Genomic DNA, 22,584 nt, shown 5'->3' with positions numbered 1-22,584 from the left:
TTAATTAAGTAGAATCAATTTAATCTGTAACTATAAAATGTCTAGGATAGTGGCAGTTATGGACGCCCAGAGGCTGGGCAGAGCCTGTCCCCGCGGGCGTCCCCGGGGACACCGAGACTCCCCTAGTTCACAGAGGCGGCTGGCAGGATGTTTGCTTTGCGCTCCGCTTCGATGCAATACTTCTCGGGGAGACCGGTGGCTCTGCAGGGGGACACAGGGCAGGTGTGACGGGGACGCAGGAAGCAGACCCTGTGGGGGGTTTACAGAACCTGGGGGATGCCCCCACCCCTACCCCCACAATCCACCCCCCAAACCCGTTCCCCCCAAGGCTCCAGCCCCCCGCCTCGGAGTTCCCAGAAAGCCAGGCAGCCCCTGTCCCAGAGCCTTCAGCCGCAGCTCCCTTCAGGAGAAAGGGCCCTCCCAGAGCACGTGTCACGCCCTCGGTCCCCTGACTCCACATGCCCTGCCCTGGGGTGGAGGGGGAGACGGGGAGAGGCAGCGGGCGGCGGGAGCTGCAGCGCACCTCAGCTCCTCGATCTTCTTCTTCTTGATGTCATCGATGCGCTCACGCCGCTTCTGGGCCTCCTCTTTGAGGCGCCGGCCCTCCTCGAAGGTGGCAATGCGGTCCTGCACCTGCTTCTGCTGGTTCTCGCGCACCTGGCGCCTGAGCTCGTTGGCATGCCACAAGCGCCCCGTGGCCTTTTTCTCCTCCTCTAGCCTCTCCCTCTCGATCTGCTCTCTCTGAGCCCTGGAGGAGGGACACGGGTTGCCGAATGGACTAGGCTGAGCTGGCCCAGCGAGGAGAGGCACTGAGGAAGCCTTCCAGAAGGGCTTCTCCAGGGGACGCGCTTCAGAGCCCGCCCACTCCGACCGTCTTCTGTGGCTCAGACATCAGCCTCCAAGCTGCTTCTGGGCATGCGGCCCCTCTCCTCTGCCAGGCCTGGCGCTGTGGGGCACAGGACTCTATGTCCATGCTTAGAAGGGCCCCACATTGCTTTACCACTCTTTCATCACTGTTTTGAAATTCTTCATACTTATTTGAACCAGGGAACCCCCAGGCCCTGCAAATTCCGTAGCTGGCTCACCCATCAGAAACTATGTTTCCAGCTCTTCTCTTTTGCAACAATGCACAGCTCCTCTCTAGCTGGTTCTAAGACACTGAGATCTCCTTCCTCCCTTCCCAGGAACAGTAGCAATGACATCAACAAAACTGCAAAGGGGATGCTCCGAAGGGAAAAGCGCTGGTGTTGGTAACAGCAGCTCTGCCACTTGCTGGAAGGAGGAAGGAGCTGCCCCAGGACCTCTCAGTGCTCCGGCTCCTCCAGCTCTCCAGATTCTTCAGAGGAACCTCCCCACAAGGGGGTTTTCACCGGCCCCGATACCCTGGAGAAAGCAGCCAATGGGGGCCAGACAGGTTCCAAAAAACCTCGAATGAAATGTATTCACATCTCAGGGGAAACGCTGAGCTCAGCTGCCCAGGACCACCTCCCAGTGCTGCACCTGCCCCAGAGGACCCCCCCCACCCGCCAGTCCACCAGGAGACACCTGCCGACTTCCTCACTCCTCTGTTTAGACTCCAAACCCAACCACTCAGACTCCTCCGTGATAACAGGAAGCCCCACCTCTTGGCCTTGCCCATGTATTCTCCTATATAGAGAATGGTGTTCTATTATTTCACGAGCAGCAAAACAGGCTGGAAATGGAAGCCTATGTGTCACACTAGGGAGCCCCTGGGCTGACAGGCAGTAAGAAATCTGAATGGGGAAAAGTCTAGTCACTTCATGGGATTAGGGCCATGACCTTGGAGCCTGCTGTCTTACAGAAACCCAGGAGCTTCTAAAACCTACAGCTGTCTAGGACTCACCCCAGACCAGTTACATCAGAATCTGTGGGGTTGGAGCCCAGGTCTCAGGGCTCTATGGGAGCTCCCAGACATCTCTAAGAGCCCCCGGGTACGGTAGGTCAGCTATCACTGCTTAGTCAGTGGGCTGCCTGGCAAAGGCATCGCTCTCGCCAGAAGCAGGAAGCCCCTAGAGAGGCCGTCTACAAGGTCGTGTTTTTGACATAGGAAAACCTGGATTGCTGGCTATGGCAGAGATGCTCAGAGCTCTTGAAGACAGTCACGCTGACGGTCACGTGTCCCCAGGGACACCAGGTCTAGATGCTCACCTAGAAGATCAGGTGAAGCAAAACAGGCTGGAAATGGAAGCCTATGTGTCACACTTAGGCTGATCTCCAAAGGGCTGATCTCACTTTACTAACCGGCTAGTGCATATGCTTTGGGCAGACAAAGTGAAGAAGGGACAAATGAGTCAGTGACAAAAGGAGGACCCTTACTTCCTTTTCATTAATATTTGTTACTCCCTGCTAAAGGCAACAGGGGTGTCCAAGAGCATAGAGGCCGGTGATGGCAGACATCTGAAAGGCAGTCTGGAGCCCAGGGGCGGAATCTGTGGGGCCATCGAGAAAGCTGCCTCCTTCAGCAGGCTTCCAGAGACCATCGCACGACCCTTGAGGGCCCAGTACCAACCAGGAAAGCTACAGAGCCAAAGGGCGCCACAGCTAGTGGGGGCAGGCTGGGGCCCTGGTAAAAGACCAGGAACTTGGCTCTGGCAAGCACGGAGATTCCTACAGGTCGGCTCTGCCTCTAGCTGGGGGCCCTGGACGGGGTGGGGGTGGGGGGGCTGAGGGGGCCCGGAGCTGCCTGGCAAGTACTTGGGACAATGCCAGGGACTGAGAGCGGGTAGACCAGAAAGCCAAGCTGCACCATCGCATCTCCACTCACCTAAACGGAATTTAATTTTGCATCTACACCCTCCCCCTTCCGGTTTTGTTTGTTTCCTTTGAAAGCTTCTGATCTTACAGATTTTGAACCAGAGCAAGAAAGGAGTCATTGCCAGTTAGGCCGGAACAGAGCCAGGGGAGCACCCAGGGGCCGGGTCTGGCGGTGGCAGATCTGACTGATAGACGCCAGAGCAGCTGTGGCTGCTGGCAGCTCTGGGGGTGGACGCGGGGCGGGGACAGCGACGGGCATGAGCTCTTCACTTCCACTTATGGGTGGGGATTATCACGGAGCCAAAAGAGAACAAAAATAAAAGGATGAGGAGCAGGCCAGCCGGGCCAGATGCATAAATCTAGGTGAGGTCTCTCCAAATATGAGTCTTCTGCCTCCTCCCACATGACTGGGAAAGGACAGCCTTTTGCTCACCTCCAATACCTCCCAGACAATCCAGCACCGAGTCCTGAATTTATGTGCTTCATACATATTTATCAAATGAATGGCAAAGGCCCCAGCCCCCAAACCAGGCTCTTCTCCAGGGACCCAGAACCTTGGTGCTGGAACGCCTCTCTTTCTCGCCTCACCCTCCCTGCCGCAGCTTCATCCCTAACTTGCAGGGGGAACATGGAAGCAGGGGAGGGCAGAGGGACAAGATAGACACTTTTACTCACACCAGGAATACCCAGTTCCTTAGACATGTCCAGGTGCTGTTTTCCAAATCTCTGGTCAGAACATTCTTGGCTTTCAATTTTCGTCTTTGCCCATTTCAGCTGTTCATCTCATTGGAATGACTCTACCACCCCAGGCAAGATGGACACACATCCATCTGTGGACATGCCAGGAAGATCCTCTCCACCCAGTAGAGGCCACCCCTGCCACACTACGAGGAAAGGAAGCCAAGGCGCCCGGCCCCACCTACCGAAGAATCCTCTCAAACTCATCCCGGTCCCGTTGCACCTGAACGGCCAGACTGTGCTCCTTGAAAGCCACCTGCTCCAGCCGGCTGCTGCGTAGTTCGGCCTCTGTCTCCATCTTCTTCTGCGCATTTTCCTTTTCCTTTCTACGCCACTCCCTGTCTGCCACCTCCTGGTTGCGCTTGGCGCGCAGGGCGTCCTGGGAAAGGACAGGGTGGGGAGACCTGCGAGGGCGCAGACTGACCTCGGTACCCACAGGGCGCCTTAGGAAGATGCCGACCGCAGGATCTGACACAGCCTTCTTTGAGAAGAGCTTTGAATTTCCCTATTTCCCTGGCAACAAGGTAGAGTCCAGAGCAAGGTGGAGTGCGAGGGAGAGCACATGGACTCTTGTAGAACTTTCTGGTTGACAGATACCCTGACGTGTCTTGGCTTGTCCTCTCCCACCACTGACCCCAGTTCTTTCCCTGTATCTCCAACACTTCCAGGCGATCCTGCAGTCACCTCTCATTCTAATGATGGAGGCACCACAGTTCCTCTGGTGACACTTTCCAGTGAGAGTTAAGGTCGAAAGTTCTTTTCACAGCAGCCGAAAACTTTCTCTTGAACCTTCAGCACGTAACACCCTGCCCTGTTCTCGCTGCACCAGGCACTGGGGCAGCCCACCCCTTTGCCCTCAGATGACTCAAGTCTAGGTAACCTGCACCCTCTCTTCCACATCTCTCCTTCAGGTCGATTTTGCAGGCTGTCAAGGGAATAGTTAAGGGGTTGCAGAGGCTCGAGGAAGCTGAGACTAAGAAGGTACCTGCTCTGCCTGGTAGTCCTGGGCCTTCTCCTGCATGGCCCTCAGACGAGTGATCTCCTTCTCTTTCTCCCTCCGTATTCTCTCCTGCTCAGCCTCAAACTCTGCTTCTCGAGCCTGCCAGGAAGAAAAGGTCTTGTAGATTGGTTCCCCTTGCCCCAGCCTTGCAGAGAAACAGTTCCTGCCACAGTCTGTCCAGTATCTCCCGTATCACTCCCTCTTTTTAAAGTAGGGCAAAATAACTAGCAAACCAAAGTCAATGACCAAAGTCAATTAGCATTGCAAAATGCTTCATTGTTTACAAAATGCTTCCTCCTATAGGATCCCAGAGGGCCCCTACAACATTTTGTGGGACAGGTTTTATAGATGAGGAAACTGACATTCATACAGATCAAGGGTCCTGCCCAAGATCCCATAGTCAAATACCAAAGAGGATCTGAACACAGGTATCCCAAGCCCAGCCCTCATGTCCCTTCTACTGCATTGCAGACAATGTCTAAGTTTCAAGGCCACTGGGTCACGTTTCTACAAGTAACAACTGTGGCAGCCCGCCTGTCTTGTAAAGTGCAGCAGGTGGAAGTTATTTCATTAGTCCCTGGGCGAATGGCCAACCATGCTTTGGGCAGTCCCACTGCGGTTAGCAGATATGAAAGGAGTGAACCATCAAAGTTAGCTCCCTTTGCCACTTCTCTGAAAGAACAGACATACCCCTAAGATCTTCCCCAACCCAGCCTCCCAACCGCCATTCTTGGGTAGTCATAAGACGAATGGCTTGAGCTGAGTGGAAATAGGATCCTCCCCTAAACAACGTTCTATAACCACCGTTCTACCTGCCCAGACTCCAGGGCAGCCCAGCGAGTTGCCTGATTGTGAGCTGGGTGTCAAAGCTGGTCTCTGTTCCACCTCCCCCGTAGACGGCAGGGCACGGAACTCTGGAGGTTTCCACAACCAATCTCTGCCCCTAGCTTTAAAGGGGCAGCCCCGGCTACAAGAAGAGAGACCACTGTGGGGTCAGGGATGGACTTGTGATACACTTGGTACTTAGGGCGGGCTGTGGGCATGCCCAAATGCCCAACCCTTTGGCAGTGGCTGGCCTGTCCTGTGGCTCCTCCCACCGATGTTCTTTCCACGTACGAAGACAGGCCCTAGTCTCAGAAATCTACAGTGACTCCTCCTCATTCCGTGCTTCCAGCTCTGCTCAAGGTTCAAGGTATCCCCAGCAGCTGCTCTCAGCAACCTGCCTCCTCACCACCTCCTCTCTGACCATGACCATCATCAGGTCTGCTGCAGCCAGCCAACCTGTTCAGCAGCTCCTGCACTTGACCGGCTCATCTCACCACCTTCACCCACCAGGAAACGGCGGCTGAGCTCTGCACAAAGTCCACACCGTTACTCAGCCCAGGCTCATACTGGACACACAGGGAAGCGCATAGGATATTTTGAATCACTCAGTGACAGGATTGTAATGGCTTGACGAGACCCACAGGGAAAGCACTTAGCACAGAGCCCATGCACAGTCTTCACCTTCAATGAATGGAGTTGGGTGGTCATTCTTAGGCACCAACCACCCTTGTCCCCGTATGTGTTCTTGCTCTGCTGCCTCCATATCCCAGCATCCAATAAGAAAGCCAAAGCCCAAACATACCCTTGGTTGAGCTTCATTTTCTGAGGTTTGCGTTCGGAGCATATGGCCATACCAAATACGCCTTTTCAGAGTGCACCCATCTCCCTGCCTGTCACCCCTACCGGAGAAAAGTATGATGTGCTCTCTGTCACCATGGAGTCTCGAAACTAGCAGGAGAGGCAGGACCAACACATGAAGAACGGAATAACATTCCTGCCACGTTCAGTCCTTCTCTTTCCGTGTCACCCCATATTCACTCCATCTAAACTGGGCTTAGAAGCTTTTCTCGCCCTCCACCTCTCACTGCCCCAGTCACTCCGTTACTCAGCCTGGCCCCTGCGTCAGAGCAGCATCTCCGGGTCCCTGTGAGCGGTGTCGCTCTCTGCCCTGCACTGCATTTGTGCTTGGAGTTCTCACAGCCGCGGTGGGAGACGCTCTCCTCTCGAAGTCTAGCCCCCAGTACAGGATGCCCAATAGCAGAATTGTCACAAGAAATTTATAGGGCGGGTGACCTCTGATTACTGGGGATGTAATTATGCTTTCCATGAGGAATCCACAAAACTTTACTTTCCCCAATAGTTTTCATCTTCTCCCCGGCCTGTAACTGACCCTCATTCGACTTCTAATCACAGGTGTTAACGAGGATATAATGCCCTAATTTGGGTGTCCCTTCCAGCCTAATGAACCACTGGCCAAAAGGAAGAGGAGGAGCAGCCAGGCCCTTGAACGAAGGACATGAGTTCCGGAACGGACACACGGCTTTCTGGTGTGAGTCCCCTAGATCTCACCTGGCCACTCCCCATGGCCAGAAGTCCCAGGCATCAGGAACCTACCATCTTCTTCTTGGTGAACTCCATCACCATCTGGTCCGCCAGCTTCTCCTGAGCCAGTAGCTCTGCCTTCTGTTTCTGGTTTTCGTCATTAATGCGCTTAATCTCAGCTTGCATCTTTAGTTTCTCCTGGTGCCTCCGTTCCATGTCCTGGCATCAGAAGGAAGAGAGACTCCCAGTAGAAGTGGACAAGATCCAGAGACACTGGCCCGCTGCTGCCACTAGCCTCTGGTAAAGCAGCTCTCTCAAGCGTCATCAATGACCCCTCGCAGCCGAATGGCCTCTTCTCAGTCTGTACCCACCTGGCTTGGTGGCAACCTGGCTCAGATGATTTCTACGCACTCTCAGGGAAGAGGAGGCTCTTAAAAGTCTCCCCAGTGTCTCCCACATGTCAAGCGAAGTTCTACCCATTGTTCCTGGTCTTTTCCCCTGCCTTCAGTTTCCCTCTCGTCGTCAAACCCTGGCTTCTGGCCTCTGTTCAATAGTGAGGAGTGAAATAATGAAGTATCGCCCTCATTGAGTATCTTCTATTCACTGGGCACTTTACATAGCCTATCTCGGAAACCCAGATACAGCCCCAAGCCCTGAAAGGTAGAACCTGTTATTTTTCTCGTGCTGATGAAGACGATGAGGCCCCAGATTTACTTGTCCAGGGCCATCCAGCTAACAAAATGCAGAGCCAGAATTTTGAAACCTGGTCTTTCCGAATTCAAGTTCCAATCTTCTCGGGGGATGGGGACCATGTCACACTCCCTGTCTTCCCTGGCAACATGCATAGCCCGATGAGAGGAAAACAACAAATAATAAACTAAAACAAGGAAAGGGGGAACCAAAGTGAGTGGCATGTGAGAAAAAGGGGGAAAAACCAGTAGACACAGAGAGAGACAATGAATGATGGAGGTCAGGGTACCAGCGTGACCTTGAGTGACAAGTTCCCTCCTAAGGAAGGATCCTGAGCCTTTCAAAGCCCCGGATGGTCAGCAGAGCACATTCTCAGGCCCCAGTGTAGAATTTTCGGCAGCTGGCCCACCGATGACCTCCCACCGACCTCCAACTCTCCTCCAAATTCTTCCACGCAGCAGCTCCCCACACACGCTGTCCCCGGCTCCCTCCATTCCTCAAAGGCTATGCCCCACCCTCTGCTTCCAGCTCCTCCTCAGGCCAGCTTCTACCCTGACTCATCCGGAGACAACGCTGCCGGCTCTCCCCAAGCTTGACTCACAGCCACGTGCCGGCCTCCTGGAGAGCCTTCTGCGCCAGATCTGCGCCCGGTGCTGCCTGCCTCCCACCCGGCCGGTGGTGCGTGACTCACGGCCGCCAGCATTCCCTCACCCTCCCCGGGCCCACTTCTCACTCACCCCACTTTTCCCCACTGGCCCAGTGACTCTCCACTCCTTTCCCTCTTCTCCCTTTCTTCCTTCCCTTTCTCGCAGCTTCCCTCCAGGGTCAGTCCTGCCGTCGGGACCCACGCATTATTTAATCCCACTGACCAGCACAGCTGGGAAACCTGCCAAATGCTGATCTAGGACAAGTATACCGTCATGTATTGACTTACTTCTTTGCCTATTTATTTACTTTCCATGTTGTTGTTTCTGTTGGTTCCACCATCATCAGATCACTGGGAGACGACAACCCCACTGTCCATTATCGTGGGGGAAGAGGAGAAAAATTGAAGAATGCGTGTCCCACTAGTCAAATGACACCATGAGGAAATAATCCGACAGATCAGAATGGAGGGAACTCTTCAAGCCAATTGGCCTGGGTGCCCAAAATTGAAGGAAGGAAGGAACGAGAGAATTCTAGGTCAAAGTAGATGAAAGAGGTTTAGGTGAATGCAAGGCAGGGAACCTTAATGGATCCTGGCTGGAAAAAAAGAAAACTAAAAATACATTTTTAGAACAATTGGGGAGATCTGAATGTGAATTAAGTATTAAATGACACTGGATTCCGTTGGATTCCATTTTTGGAGGAGGGAATGAAACAGCTGTAATGGTGAGAGAACTGGTAAGAGAACGTCTCTGTTCTTCAGAGGCGAGGGCTGAAGCGTTTAGTAGCAAAGTCTCAAGATGTCCGCAACTCACGGTCAAAGACTTTCACAGTAACAGAACACAAAAATGCCCCGAAAAGGGACAATGAAGGCAGATTCACCTTCATCTCATCATGAAATCTAGATGAAGCGTGGACGGGTCTGATACAATTCTTTCAACGTGTCTGTGTGTATAAAAATTTTCAAAGGTAAAAAACTGAGGGGGACAGAAAGAATGAACACCCCAAGGCTTGCCCGGCCCCCCACGTGCGAGGGGTCCCTGTATTGGAACAGACCGGAGCAGGCAAACAGAAGAGGGTCTGAGCAGGCATGTCGTCATTTCTTTTGCAATGGAAATGCCTGCTAATCTTATCTAGATTAGTGGGGGGGGGGGGGGCTCCTTCACACTATTAACCACACTCACATGCTGTGTACTTGATATGAGGGAACAGCAGGGAGCCTGAGCCTAAGACACAGAGGGCTAAGACATCTACAAAATGTATCACATCTCTAACCAGCTGCGGAAAGACCAGGAAACATCCCTATGTTTACTGGTGCAATGCATAGAGCTGTGTATTTCCTTTCTGTGTCCATGCCCGTGGATGCGTTGGTCTCAGACCCCAAGTCCCCAGGAGGCAGAGGATAGCTGTCCAAATCCCGGCTCGACCCCCAGTATGGTGCCACAGCCAAATGAACGTTCAACATGGCCATAAAAGCTGACAGTGATGGTTTTGCAAAGTGAGCACGGGCCTGACAGCAAATTGGTCCACCCCCTGACACCCCCAAACCCGGAGAGCTTTGTCCCTGTTGCTGGTGGAACCTGGCATTATCTGTCTGGCCCGTTACCCGTAGATCCTCCTCCTGGAGCTGTTCCATGTATCCCAGCATCTGCTCCTTCTCCTGCTCCCGCTGCTCCGCGAGCAGCGACCGCTCCTCCTCGTTCTTTTCCATCTGCTCCACGATGTGCCGTCTTCCTCTAGGGGTGAACGGTACCGCAGGGGCTTAGAAACCCACACCCACATTTCTCTGCTCCAACCTCCACCCAAATAACCGAGATGGGAGGTGTCGCAGGGACAATGGGACAAGCGCCTCCTACACGCGAGCCCGGACCAAAGTCCTCAAGTGTCGAGTGTCGTGAGGGGCTGTCCTCTCCTCTCGCAAGCTGCCCATCTTGAGACTCCCCCCACTTTGTTTGCACCCCACATCAGCAACAAACCTTCTGCCTTTCAGTGGGTCAAGAGCTTCTGAAATCCTACCACCTCCCAAACCCTTCCGGAGCAACCGTGGGGAGCTAGCTTCCTCTGCCAGCGTCACAGATTTAGAAAGCCCAGGACCTCTCCTTCCTCCGGGGCTCCTGCTAGCACCCGGTGTGTCCTGTCTCCCACCCGCCTCCCACACCCACTGCGTTCGCTATCACGTGCCACGGTTCCCCCACCGCAGGCGGACAGGGCTGGGTCTGAACAAGCCTCCCCACTCAGCGAGGCCCTTGCTCCACAGTAAAAAGCAGAGAGCCCGGAGTCTACAATCTGTGCTGCTGCCAGTGACTCCCTAGGTGCTGCTGGATGGCAATACACTTAGAAGCATCCAGACCCCATGATGTATGAGTAAAGGCTGGGAGAATGAGAGAAGACACGGGGTAAGGTAAGAATCAAGAGGAAGGACAATGGGGCGCCCATTCAGGTGGAGCCCTTGAATGGCTTCATGACTCCAGATGAAATACGCGGGAGGAATGAGTAAAAGAGTTACACGGCAGCAGGCTGGGGCTCGGCGTAAGGACCAGCTCAGGTCATTAGAGCGGCCTAATGAGGCAGAGATTTTTCTTTAATTGGAGCTGTTTATGCAGAAGATGAAGAGCCACTTAGCCATTAAATCCACATTTATAGGGAGCCTGCCACAGTCGAGCAGGTACCTACTGGAGGCCCAGAGATGAATGGTTCAAGAGCACAGAATCAGAGCGGGAGAGCGCAGAGCCGGTCAGGGTGGTTCAAGGTGACGCTCGCGTTCTGTGGTTGACGTTCTAGACCTGGGACCCTGGGATTCTGTAATTTACCTGTTCTGGTCAATCTACTTGTCGTTTTGGTAAATAACTTACCTGCTCGGGTAAATTTACTTGTCCTTCTCTGCAAAAGGAAGGGGACTGAATGTATCCCTCTAATGTGTGTTAAGCAGCTGCCACAGGCCAAACAGTGCGCTAGTTCCAAGAGCTACAGAAATGAACCACACCAGGAGTGCTGTCCTCCGTGAGCGTGCAGGCCTCCAGTGAGGGCCAGAGAGTCCCAGCGCAAGAAGCCATGTGCTGGGGTATAAACACGGTGTGGCAGGGCACAAGCAAGGGAGCCCCCAAGCCTGCTTGCTGGGGGGAGCGCGCTTTCCAGGGGAGGCGACAGCAAAGCCACGTACTAAAGGAAGAGAAAGCGTTTTCCAGAGGAAAAGGAAAGACGAGTGTACTAAAAGCGGAAGGAACGACCACAGCATAAACCGTGAGCAGTCCAGGTGTGCTGGGGGGCAGCAGAGTGCAAAGGGGAAGGCAGGGGAAGGCGGGGAGTGAGGCTGCACGGGGGCCCGGCTGTGAAGCTCCTGCTGTGATCTTAGGAATCAGCTTTAAGAAAGTCTGTGGTTCTATGAATCTCTTCGTAAGGTTTTGAGATCCTAATAGATGGCGGCAACGACCCTTTCTCTTCCCTCTTGACAAAGAGAAGCATGAAAATGACAGGCAGGGAGATGCCAAAACCACCGCTTTACCGGATTCTCTCCTCCCTCCTCTTCCGGTCCAGCTCCTCCTGCCTTTGAATGGATTTCTGCCTTTCCACCTCCATCATCTGGTCCAGTCGCCTTTCCTCTGCGTCCAGCTCTCTTTGAATCAGCTGCTTCTCCAGGATCTGGGCATCCCGGATGGCGTGGCACTTGGCATTAAGGATGATCTGGGGGGGGAGGTGGAATGACACAGTGGCACCAGGTCTAGGCACGAAGATAGGGAGGGACGCATCGCGGGGTGAGGGAGCTGGAGGGGGAAACGGGAGCAGGGTGCTACGGAGTGCGCGGGACACACGCGCAGCCACGCGCAAGCCCGCGAGAGCAAGAGCGTTCTTCTGCTCCCGCGCCCTGACTATAGCTCTGCACTGGCACTTACTGGGCTCCTGCAAAGTGCTAGTCCGTGCAAGGAGAAGCCATGGGAGTACCTTTCGGGGCATTGGGTCTTCGTATTTGGGGGGCCATGGACCCCTTTTTGAGAGTATGAGGGAAGCAATGGGCTCTGTCCTCCTTAAGATTCATTGTATACAGAACATAAAATTTCCACAAAACTGCAGAGATTCAAGGTCCCCCTTAGGGACCCATGAACCCCAACATCTGCTCTACTTCTCAGGGAAACTAAAATTCTCATGCAGAGGCCAAGCTACCCGACATGACAGTCGGGGGACAGCCGTCCACGAGAACGACCAAGTGAAAGCACCAGAGAACAAGAGGAGGCATGAGGACAGATCGGCCTGGGAGAGAAGGTGTAGATGACGGGCTTGGGCGTCAGCAGGGTTCATTTGCTTGGGAAGTGAACCACATGCAAATGAGAACCCAAATACCCACCCCAGCCTCCGGTCTTCTCGCTCTCAGCTAAAGGAAGGACTTGGTTTAGTTTGGTTTCTCCTCTTCCTGAGGAGAAGCCCGTTTCCCAGGGCCCCCCCATGCGGCCACGACTGAGCCCGCGGGAGAGAAACAGAAGGCAGGTCTCCACTTGGCAGAGCTCAGTTCTCCCCGCCAATCACCCTGCTAAGTGGTCTGACCCAGGAAGAAAGTGGGGCCCAGGGCGGGTGAGTGACCGGCTGAAGGTCACACAGCTAGCACGCGGCAGGGCCATTCCTCCCTCTCACGGCGGCAACAACAGCCCCCCGCCGCCAGCCCCCACGAGGAGGGAGGGGGCGTGGCCGCGAGTCCTCGGAGGAGGGAAGGACCGACGTCCCCACCTTGCTCATGTCCTTGAGCTCCTCCTCCTGCTCCATGCGCAGCGCGCTGGCTCTCTGCAGCAGGCTCCGGGCCCTCTCCTGGGCCGCCTCCTCCAGGTCACTGAGCTTCTCGCTGTTTCTCCGCGCCATCTCCTTCTGCTTCATGATCTTCTTGCGCTTGGTCACCGCCTCCTACAGGAGACGGTCTGGATCAGCGGGGGATTGCCAGGGGCGCTGGCCCAGCTACCACAGGCCACCCAGTGGGACCCCCCAACCATGTGGCTTCGCCCGTCCTGCTAGCAGAACCCAGAAGTTTCCGAGCCTGGAGTCCTCCTCACCCCACCCCCGGCCCCCAGCTCTTCCCACACCTGGTGTCCACGCTACCACGCCTCTGGTCTCCACGAGGCAGACACTCACGCCTCCTTCCAGGGCCCCCAGACCACAGCTCCCCCCTCCCATCTGCAGAGATCAGGGCTGGCGGAGGGCAGCTACCACAACGGCCTCCTTCTCCTTCTTGAAGGCCTGCTCCCTGGCCTCGAGCTCTTCTCTGGTCAGGACGTGGGATGCCAACTTGATGCGCTCAAATTCCTCAGGGCTCATGATGAGGGACTCCCCGGAGGGATCCTTGGCAGGAACGCTGCCCCAGGGGATAGCAGTCAGTGGGGAGGCGCAGGGAAGCTCTTAGCACAGTGTTGCTGGTGCTCAGGCGGGCCCCGTCACCCCTCCCCCGTCACGGCCCGTGTCCCACAGTGCCACACCGATGGCAGGAGAGACCGCCCGCTGCACCCCTGGCCCACTGGGGAGAAAGGGCCCCAGGTGAGGGATGAGCCAAACAGAGACATTTTAAGGGCTTTCACTAAAAGGCCTAGTACGTGTGTCACTTTCTCTGTGCACCCATCAGAGAACCTCCCCACCATGTAAACATAGGCCAGTTCCCCCAGCCAGGCCGAGAGCCAACCTCCTTGGAGGCCACCACGCTCTGCCCTCATGGACTGGGCTGTGTCCCCACTCCCAGGCATGGCCCGTGTGCTCCCCCAGGATGCAGCCTCTACTGGCCACAGTGGCCGCACAGCCCCCCGGTGCCGTGCTGAGCCCAGGGGGAGGCCTCAAAACCGCGCTGGTGAACTAGACTTTTAAAATAGCTTATTCCTCAAGGATGACATAAAAAGGGCAGGGGGACGCCAGCCCAGTGTGAAACGGATGCTATGAGAAACCCAAGCATGCTGGTCCATCCGGCCCAGAGAGAAGCTTTGAACCCTAAATATTAATTAAAATCTCTGATCAACAACAGTCAGAGGCATGTCTGGGGACCTCTCCTCCGAGCCGCCCAGCACACTCAACAAACCAATAGCTAATTATAATGATTACAAACAAACGACAGGCACTGGAGGTGGAGGGCACGGCAACAGCAGGGGCCAGGAACGAAGCTGCTTCTGGGTGAGGCCCTTTAACAGGGACACAGCAATGAGACGCAGCCGGTCTGAGGCAGGAAGTGAAACCTCATCTCGTAAAATGTGTGTGTGTGTGTGTGCATGCTGGGGGGCAGTCCAGGAGGAAGACTGAATGAGTGAGTGGATCTGGGGCTTGTCATGGGACCTGGACTGACCAGGACGGATCTCACGCTTGCCAGACTAGACCACACCAAGAAGCCACACCACGGGAGCTACAGGATAGCGTGGACCATGAATGGCCATCTGCCACTATGGCTGATTAGACCACGCTCCGTGACCCTGGGCTCGTGACACAGATGGCACTTCCTGGGCGCTCAGATTCCCCGAGGGCGAACCCAGAGTTGGGAGGATGGTTTCCAAGAGAGCAGCTCACCTCCCCCCACCAACCCGCGCCCAGCGACAGCTCAGTTCCCACTGCTGATACCACAGGGGTGCCAAGCAAGGGGGCAGCTCCAGTCAGGAAGCCAGGCTAAGCCAATCCCAAAGGAACCCGAGAGACCCGGGGAACTTTCTCTTGTGGCCTCAGAGCCTGGGAAGAAGCCCGGGGCCCGATTAGCCTCCGGTCAGTTTCCCTTCACTTCAGATTCTTGGTGCAGCCAGAAGGCGTTGGCTCATCTGCACAGTTTCCCTCTACCAAGGGCACTCAGGAGGGCTCAGCGAGGACCCACCACACACGGCGCCTCTCGCGGTCCACGGGTCCCTGCACAGCCAGGAGACAGGGAAGAGGAAGGAGCTGGAAACCGAAGGCCAAGGCAAGAATCGATACAAGAGACAGAGAAACGAGAGAGGCCGGATGCCGAGGAAGGACAGCCAGGAAGCGAACGGGGCAGATGAACAGGACAGAAGTGGGGCTGGGCTCTCTGGAGGAGACCAGACGGCCACTCTCCCTGCTCAGGTTCTCAGCAGAAACGCAGGCCCGGATGGGGAGGCAGGCCCTGTGCCCTGAGTACTCACATGAGTTCCCGGACCATGTCTCGGGTGATGAGCTGGATGGTCTCTGGCTTGTTCTCCAAGCCCAGGGCCGTGAGCGTCTTCCTAATGGCATGCTTATCTCGGAGGAGCACGATGGGGCTGTCGCTCTGGGCCTGAGGCTGTGGGGTCAGGAAGGACAGCTTAGAAGCTGCTCAGCCCACATCCTACGGGTCCATCCCAACTTCCTCAAGGGCAGCCTTCCCCGCTTTCTTCCAGCCCATCCGGTGGCAGAGAAGGCTGGCTGGGGCCCAGACCTCAGGACCACCAGAGTCTCCGGGGCACTGAGGAAGCAGCACACGGCTTGGCCCTTGACCATGGCTGTGTGCGTTCCTCCTGACCAGCCCATCTGAGAGCAGGGCCCTCCCGTGTCTCGCGCAGATAGTCCTGGATGGATGGGGAGGGGAGTGGCTAGCTTGTGTCCGTTCCTAACCTAAAACCATCAGGGATGAAAATCTGGGGTCTCTCGTTGCTCCCCCTCCATGATTTAGGAAAGAAGAAATAATGATCTCTCTCGGACCACAGTGTGACTTGAGTTAATACAATTTGTTACAGACTCATCCAACCTATGATATTCGAAATTTTCAATCTTTCCTTATGATTAATTTACTTTGGCTCCCCCGAAAAAAATCACCTGGAGGATGTTAGAAATGGCCAAATGGAATGCGGTGAGCATGTCAGGGAGTCAGAATTAGCAGGAATACATATTAAATGCATGTTTTGCTTTGTTTTGTTTTTTCCGAAACATTCCGACCTTCATTGAAGGAGTCAGATAATAAGAAAATGAAACCACTTATTTCAGGAAAATTCTGGACACAGGAGAGAATTTTGTCTCATGAAGGCAGTGACGGTGATCCTGCGTGGAGGCCAGCGGCCGGCCTGGGGGGTGGGCCTTGGGGTCCTGAGGGCCCTTTGCACAGAGCGTCCCCAGAGCGCTGCTGCCACCTGCTGTCCGTGTGCTTCCAAGAGGACGCGCCTGGGGCGCCACAGACCGCTCCTGCCCCCTGCTGCCGGCTTGAGAGACCTCAGACTCCCCCAGCAAGGAGGCCCAAGGGCCAGGAACCGGCAAGTCTCTGACGGCCCCTCCCGAGAGCCCGCCGGACGGCGGACACCTGAAGAACTTGGCCACCCCTGGGGCCCAAATCAGAACCTGTCTGTAAGTGAGGGTATGTTCCTTCGATTCCTTCCCCATCGATAGAAAAGTCGCAGATGGGCTCTTCTAAATGGAGAACAGCAGGGCACTTAAGGGGCTCAGTCGGTTAAGCATCTGCCTTTGGCTCCGGTGGTGGAATCAAGCCCTGCATCGGGCTCCCTGCTCAGTGGGGAGCCTGCTTCTCCCTCCGTGGGCTCGCTCATCTCTCTCTCTCTCTCTCTCTCCCAAATAAATAAATAAACAAATAAATAAGGAAAAAGAATAAAGGGAGAAAGATGCCCATCTTGAAATCTCTGGAAAGTTCTGTTTGTTTGTTTGTTTGTTTGTTTAAAGATTTATTTATTTACTTGAAAGAAAGAGAGCACCCAGGGGTTGGGGGGGCAGAGGCAGAGGGTGAAGGACTCCCCAAGCCGACTGCCACGATCACGGGTCACACCGCCGAGCTGACATGCGGGCGGGGCCTCGATCTCACACCCCCGAAATCAGACCAGAGCCGACACCAGGAGTCGCACGCTCAGCCAGCTGAGCCACCCAGATGTCCCCGGAGAGTCCTTCTAGGCTCTGAGGACAGCGAGGAGCACACACATCCGCTCGCCTCCTGCCCCCCCCCCCCCCCCCCGGCGTGCAGAGGCATCCATGCTGGCGCTCACACAGCTGCCGGCATCTTTCCCGCCCTTGGCTCGGTCCGTCTGTCTCTCTGTCTGTCCCTCGCCGCCCTCTCCCCGTGTCCCATTCTCCTGCGTCCTTGCCCTCCCCCTTCTCACCTGCTACACGTCCCACAGTCCGAGTCATGCTCTAGCCAGCGCTCGTCCTCCACACGGAGGATGCTGTCGGCCTTTCAGTGGGGACCACACCGGCCCAAGAAGACCTGCTCGGGGTTCCCCAGAGCTGATGAGCCCTGCTGCTGGGGCACTGGGAGAGGGGATCTGTGGTTGTCTCTAACGCTGTTCTCGGGCTGGGGGCCATGCGCAGCTCCGGGTCCGCGAGCTCCGTCCGTGGCCCTCGCAGGCCTTCCTCCTGGGGCACTCACTGGGCAGCGATCTGCTCTCTGCAGCAGAGCCCCCCAACCCCGACATCACAACAGGGCAGATGTGAAGACTGCAGGGGTGGAGGGAGCTGGGTGCCCCCGTTCACAAGGGCCCCAGTAGGTGCCAGCGTGCCGCGGCTCCAGTCTCCCTCTGAGAGTCAACCAGGGGAGGGGACGGCTTGCCCAGGGCCGGCTTCATCCTGAGCAATGCCAGTCGGCCACTGCCTCCAGGAGCCAGCTGCCGGGAGGGGCTGGGGGATGGTTACCTTGACCCCTCCAAAGAGGCTCTCATCCACCTCGGAGCTCACGGCTTTGGTCCTATAGCGCGTCCTATTCCTCGACCTGTTGGAAGCAGTAGAAGCGGAGCTCAGGACGCCAGCGGTGCTCAGCGGCTGCAGGGAGAGGCAGAAAGGTCGACTCATCTGTACGGAGAGGCCGGCAGGACTCTGGGCAAGGTAAACACTTCACCAGCCTGTGCTGGGGAGAAGCAGGTGGGCATGTGGGGACACCACTGGGGGGAAGCACCGGGTAAACCCTGATATGTAGGAGCCTGGGCACAGGGCTGGGCACAGATCTCCAGAGCCGGAGATGGAGGGGAGCTGGTGGCACCCGGAGAGCCCAGAGAAGCTCTGGCGGAGGCAGAGCAGCAGCCACAGCCGGCGTCTGGGGCCGTGCTGATAAGGACGCACAGCAGCACCCCACGAAGCTGCCAGTGCTGGGCGGGCGGCGGCGCATGCCTGGGCCTGGCCAGACCGGGTCTGGGTTGTGATTTGGGCCCCGGTTCCAGTTGCAGGGCCTCCCTTTGTCCCCATTTTCCAAGCACAGTTTCCCAGCCAGCAAGCTCTCCAATACCCCCGCCCTGTGTGCCCTTGTACTTGAACCAGAGTTCTGACTCTGTTGTCTGCACCTAACAGCACTAGACGACCTCTACTCCCACAGCCCAGCTCAGCCCTCAGAGGAGTCTGTCTCCGGCAGGTGACTTTGGTGAGGACTGTGGGCATCTCCCGCCTTACTCTCCAGCTGATCCCACTCTTCCTTTGCAGGAGACATCCTGCCCCCCAGTCTCTAAGATGAGATGTCCCGCAGCATGAGCTACCTACTCTGGGTCTCCCAAGCCTGGGAATCAGCAGCCGTCAAGGGGACAGTGTAGACAGGGAGACGGACCCTGTCGTTCCGGGTCAGTAAGCCCTGGACAGTGTGTTTCCAAAGCTCTCTCCCGTCTGCCCTAACCAACCAGACTCCCCAGCACCTGCCCCACCGCTAAACCAGTTGATTCTCCAGCTGAGTACCGCTGCGTGCGCCTGGCCCCTCTCTGCCTCCCCAGCCAGCAAGAGGCTTACTGGCTCTTGGCCAGTGAGGTGGGAGCCTCCCTTTAGAGCTCCAGGCAACCCCAATACAGCAGAGCAGGAAAGCTTGGGTTTATTAAAAGGTAAATATAACATCCCCGAGGACGTCTAATAACAAACTCGAAAGGGTTATTGCATGGTTAGTGGTGAGCCACTGCTCCCCTGTCCACCAAAAATAGAACCAGAGGAAACGACCAGACCCGGCAGTAGTGGGATTGAGGGGAAGCACTGGGAAGGAGGAGAGGTGGAAGCTACCAGATCAGCAGGGACGGGGTGAGTTCGTCTCTAAGTACGGGAAAAGCCGGGGTGCCTGGCACGTCAGAGGAGCTCGACACGCGTTTGATGAAGTGCGAATGAATGGAACCAAGCAAGGTGACCCCTCGAGGGCCATGGGCCAGCTTGAGCTGGAAGCTTCCCCAGAACACGCCTGACTCCAGGCCCCTCCCCGACCCCACATCTTCCAAATCGCTGTGGAAAATAACACCGTGACGGGGCTTTGAAAGGCAGATGGAAAGTATTATTACTGTTTTTGTATGTGTTCTCTTGTTTCTTTCCAAGGGCTCCTGCAGGTTTGCCCTTTGCTCGGGTGCCCACCGGGCAACAGGCTCCTCTGGGGCTGACACCAAGTGACCTCTTTCCTGCACCCTTGGCACCCAGCTCAAGAGGAAGCCACTCAAGGGACGGTCCACCGCCAGAGCCTAGAAGTCAGAACAGAGGAAGGAAAAGAGATGACCACAGAGAAGTGGCCAGTGGGCAGGGCAGAGGGAGGCACTGCGCTGTCTAGGGCTGGGTGGCTGGGAAACCTCACTGAGGAAATGCTGACTTTGAAGCCACAAGCCACGCACCATGGTTAGAATGGTCACTTTGGCCAAGAGCAACAAGAAGAATTAGGGAGGTCACTGTGGAACAGCACTCGAAAAAAATGAAGAGCCAAGCAGAAATGGAAAGTTAGATCCTTCTAGGCCAGAGACGGCAGCCAAAAGGTTCTTTCAGGAAATGAGGGGTTGGTGTGACTTCTTGGATCACGAAATAAATGTCCCCAAGAGGGTGAGCAGCGCCCAGAGACAAGCCCATCTAGTTCCTAGTTCCACGGGCAAAGATGAGGACAGGGGACAGATAAAGACGCCAGCTCCGCTTTGATGTTCTCATCTTGCTGACCCAGCTAACCCCTCCCTTCGCATACCCTCCCTCCCCAGGGCCGCAGGAATGTGGCCACTGCTAGGAATGTGGGGAGAGGCTCCAGTGCCAAAAGATGAGCGGGTCAGTCGGACGATTTTCACGGTCATTGATACGGACAATCTCCAGAACATATTGAGATCTGAAGAAAGCAGATGAGAAGACCCATGAAAGTTCTTCCTGCGAAAATATCTGTTTGAAGGGTATGCACCCCAAGGGCGTATTAAAGGAATGTTCACCAAACAACACTAACTTCCGTCAGTTCCCGTAGAGAATAATTTTCTGCCTTTGAGTCGGTAACTATTTTTGTAGGTAACACACTGTATTTTTATTTGAAAACAAATAAAAGGACTGGCCTTGGGGCTAGTCCCGGACTCTGAACAGAAGGGTGTAGCCCTTAACAGCAGTATTGGATGTCCCTGGTCCTGTACGTTCAGCTCGAATCCGGTGAGAAGGGGCTGGCACAGGTGGCGCGGACAGCTGGCGAGTGTCCCTGACGTAATGGTAACACCTGCCGACTGAACAAAGACCTCTGGCGTCCTTCCCCGGACGCCCTCTTCACCCTGCCGCCCCGTTCCTTTTGCATATAGCTTCCTCAGGGGCCAGCAAAGGCAAGCTTCCAGCTCTCAGCCCGACGCTGTTTCCCTTTCCGTGGGCTGTGGTTACCCAGAAGGCGAGGGTGCCCCAGCACGCGGCTCCTGCCTTTTACTGAGTGATCCACTTAGGGCACCTCTTTCCTCAAATGGGAGACAAGGTGGCATCCTAGTCAGTACAGAGGTCCCAAGCCTCCTTCTGGAGGATGGTGTTATTCGTCATTTCCGTAAGAGTCCTAGGACTCCGCCTCCCTGGGCCCCTGCCTTCCCCATGGCGGCCGCCAGCACCTCTCCCCATCCCTCCAAACACACTCAGCAGCAGCCACACACACGCACACGCGCACACACAGCCTGCTAGGAGGCGGAGACCACTAACTCGACCCACTGCTTCCCAAAGGTGCCTGCAGGCCCGGTCCTGTCCAAGGGATCTCAGAAATGCTCAGACAGTGGGCTGACTCCTGCCCTGAGTGGCCCTTGGCCGGGAAGCCCGATCTGCTAATTCCCACACGTCCAGCCTAAGTGCAGCTGATTCATTTGCACTGGAAAATATGAATTGTTTTAAACCGGAAAGAAAGGAAGTAACCGTTACTGGGTGCCCTGAGATGCCAGCCGGGATGCCTGAGGTGACGCTAGGCCGTCCCAGATAAACAGATTACACCCTGCACTTAGGAAGCCCCGGGGAGAGCCCGGGATAACTATGTGATAAAACAGATCCGCGAGGGGCCCCCACTGCCACACCGCAAGGAGTCCTCAGACACGGGGAGCTGCATTGGTTGGAGACTGGTTTGTGTATAATGAACAAAGTTCTTGGAAATCCCTATTTGGCGGCCCTGAATTGGAACCACTGGTCCTAGAGAAGCAGCGTGACCTATGGGCGTGAAATGTGCCCACAGAATACACAGGTCGCCATCTCTGCCCCTTGGTGTGCCCCAGAAGTTCTTACATTACTTCCAACACCCCAAGGCTCCAGTGCCTACCTTCTGGCTCACTCCCCCATCCCTCAGGGACCAACACGTTCCTTACTGGAAACCGGACACCTCTTCACAGCTCCTCCTGGGCCTGGTGCCCTTGTCAACTGCTAGAGCAGACCCGGTCCCTCCCCAGGGTCTTTCAAAGCTGGTACCTACCCATCCGTTCATTCATGCACAAGTACTTCGTGAGCCCTAGTGCGGGAACAAAGGTCCCACCAACAGAAGAGAAACCTGACGCTCGGGGACATTAGGTGACTTACGCATTGTCACTCTGCTAGCTGTGGCCCAGCCGGTCCTATAACCTGCATGTAGCCTCCTCGCGGCGGTTGTCCCACATCACCGCGCACTGTCCCCAGCCCATGGAGGCTCTAGGCCGACGGAGAGGGAAGGGAGTGTCCCTCTCTCGGCAACTTTCGGGCTAGCACCTTTCCACGTTTTGGAGCCCTGTCGACCCCACCCCTAATTCCCCCCGTGGACCCTCCTCAGGACTTCCCTTACTTCTTATAGGGATGTCCTCTTTGCCCCTGGCCCTTCCGGACCGCAGACCCTGACTCATCTTCTGCGCTCCCCAGCTCCCCGCGCTCCCCGCTCAGAACCCCAACCCAGTGCAGGACACACGAGGGCCCCCACCCTTGTCCTCCCAGGACCTCACCATCTCAGCGGCCCGCCCGGGCTCAGAGCCTCGGCCACCTCCGCCGCGGGCACTGGATGTTGATGCGTTACCATAGCAACAAGAGAGCGCGCGAGCGAGAGCCGCGGCCCCGCCCCAGGCCTGCCCCCGGCCCCGCCCCTCGGCTCCCGCAGACGCTCGCGGCGTCCAGTGATCTCCGGGACCCGAACCCCCGCCTCGACTGGGAACCGCGCTCCCGAAAGCCTGAGCCCAGGGCGCACGGCTCTTCACTGGCTCTGGCTGGACCGTAGGGTCAACCCGAACCCTCAAGGGCCTGGCACGGGCCGAGGACGTCCAACTGCGGGCACTCCTGCAAGA

General features: G+C 56.1%; 1 protein-coding gene across 10 annotated transcripts; it reads right to left on the bottom strand.

The window, feature by feature from the left end:
- CFAP45 (cilia and flagella associated protein 45) lies at positions 1–22,337 on the bottom strand. Of its 10 annotated transcripts, none has more exons than XM_045086609.1 (13): positions 22,249–22,305; positions 19,381–19,554; positions 17,777–17,902; positions 15,316–15,452; positions 13,403–13,547; positions 12,932–13,102; positions 11,718–11,896; positions 9,822–9,951; positions 6,953–7,099; positions 4,499–4,612; positions 3,699–3,892; positions 524–748; positions 1–201 (listed from the first exon to the last, which is right to left on the bottom strand). In XM_045086609.1, the coding sequence occupies exons 1-13, from the start codon at positions 22,249–22,251 to the stop codon at positions 123–125; spliced, it is 1,824 nt and encodes a 607-aa protein (XP_044942544.1). In that variant the 5' UTR covers positions 22,252–22,305; the 3' UTR covers positions 1–122. The 10 variants fall into 10 exon arrangements, 8 of the variants coding, with proteins under 8 accessions (XP_044942544.1, XP_004775880.1, XP_004775881.1 ...); XR_006608537.1 differs by lacking the exon at positions 1–201 and adding an exon at positions 1,086–3,572 and having other exon boundaries at positions 605–946; positions 22,249–22,307; XR_006608538.1 differs by lacking the exon at positions 1–201 and adding an exon at positions 1,086–3,572 and having other exon boundaries at positions 613–748; positions 22,249–22,307.
- Positions 22,338–22,584: the final 247 nt, after the last annotated feature.

The sequence above is a fragment of the Mustela putorius genome, unplaced genomic scaffold (genome assembly GCF_011764305.1).
Source record: "Mustela putorius furo isolate JIRA1106 unplaced genomic scaffold, ASM1176430v1.1 tig00000997_pilon_pilon_pilon, whole genome shotgun sequence".
NCBI lineage: Eukaryota > Metazoa > Chordata > Mammalia > Carnivora > Mustelidae > Mustela > Mustela putorius.
Note: the sequence above shows the minus strand (reverse complement) of the source record. Positions and strands in the feature narration are given on the sequence as shown.

What these genes read in the sequence shown, in the direction of transcription:
- CFAP45 (XM_045086609.1), bottom strand. An exon ending in TCCAGGAGGAGGATCTACGG is followed by an intron (nt 7,100 to 9,821) that starts GTAACGGGCCAG and finishes TTCTGATGCCAG; the next exon opens with GACATGGAACGGAGGCACCA. An exon ending in GAGTTTGAGAGGATTCTTCG is followed by an intron (nt 749 to 3,698) that starts GTAGGTGGGGCC and finishes TCCCTCCTCCAG; the next exon opens with GGCTCAGAGAGAGCAGATCG.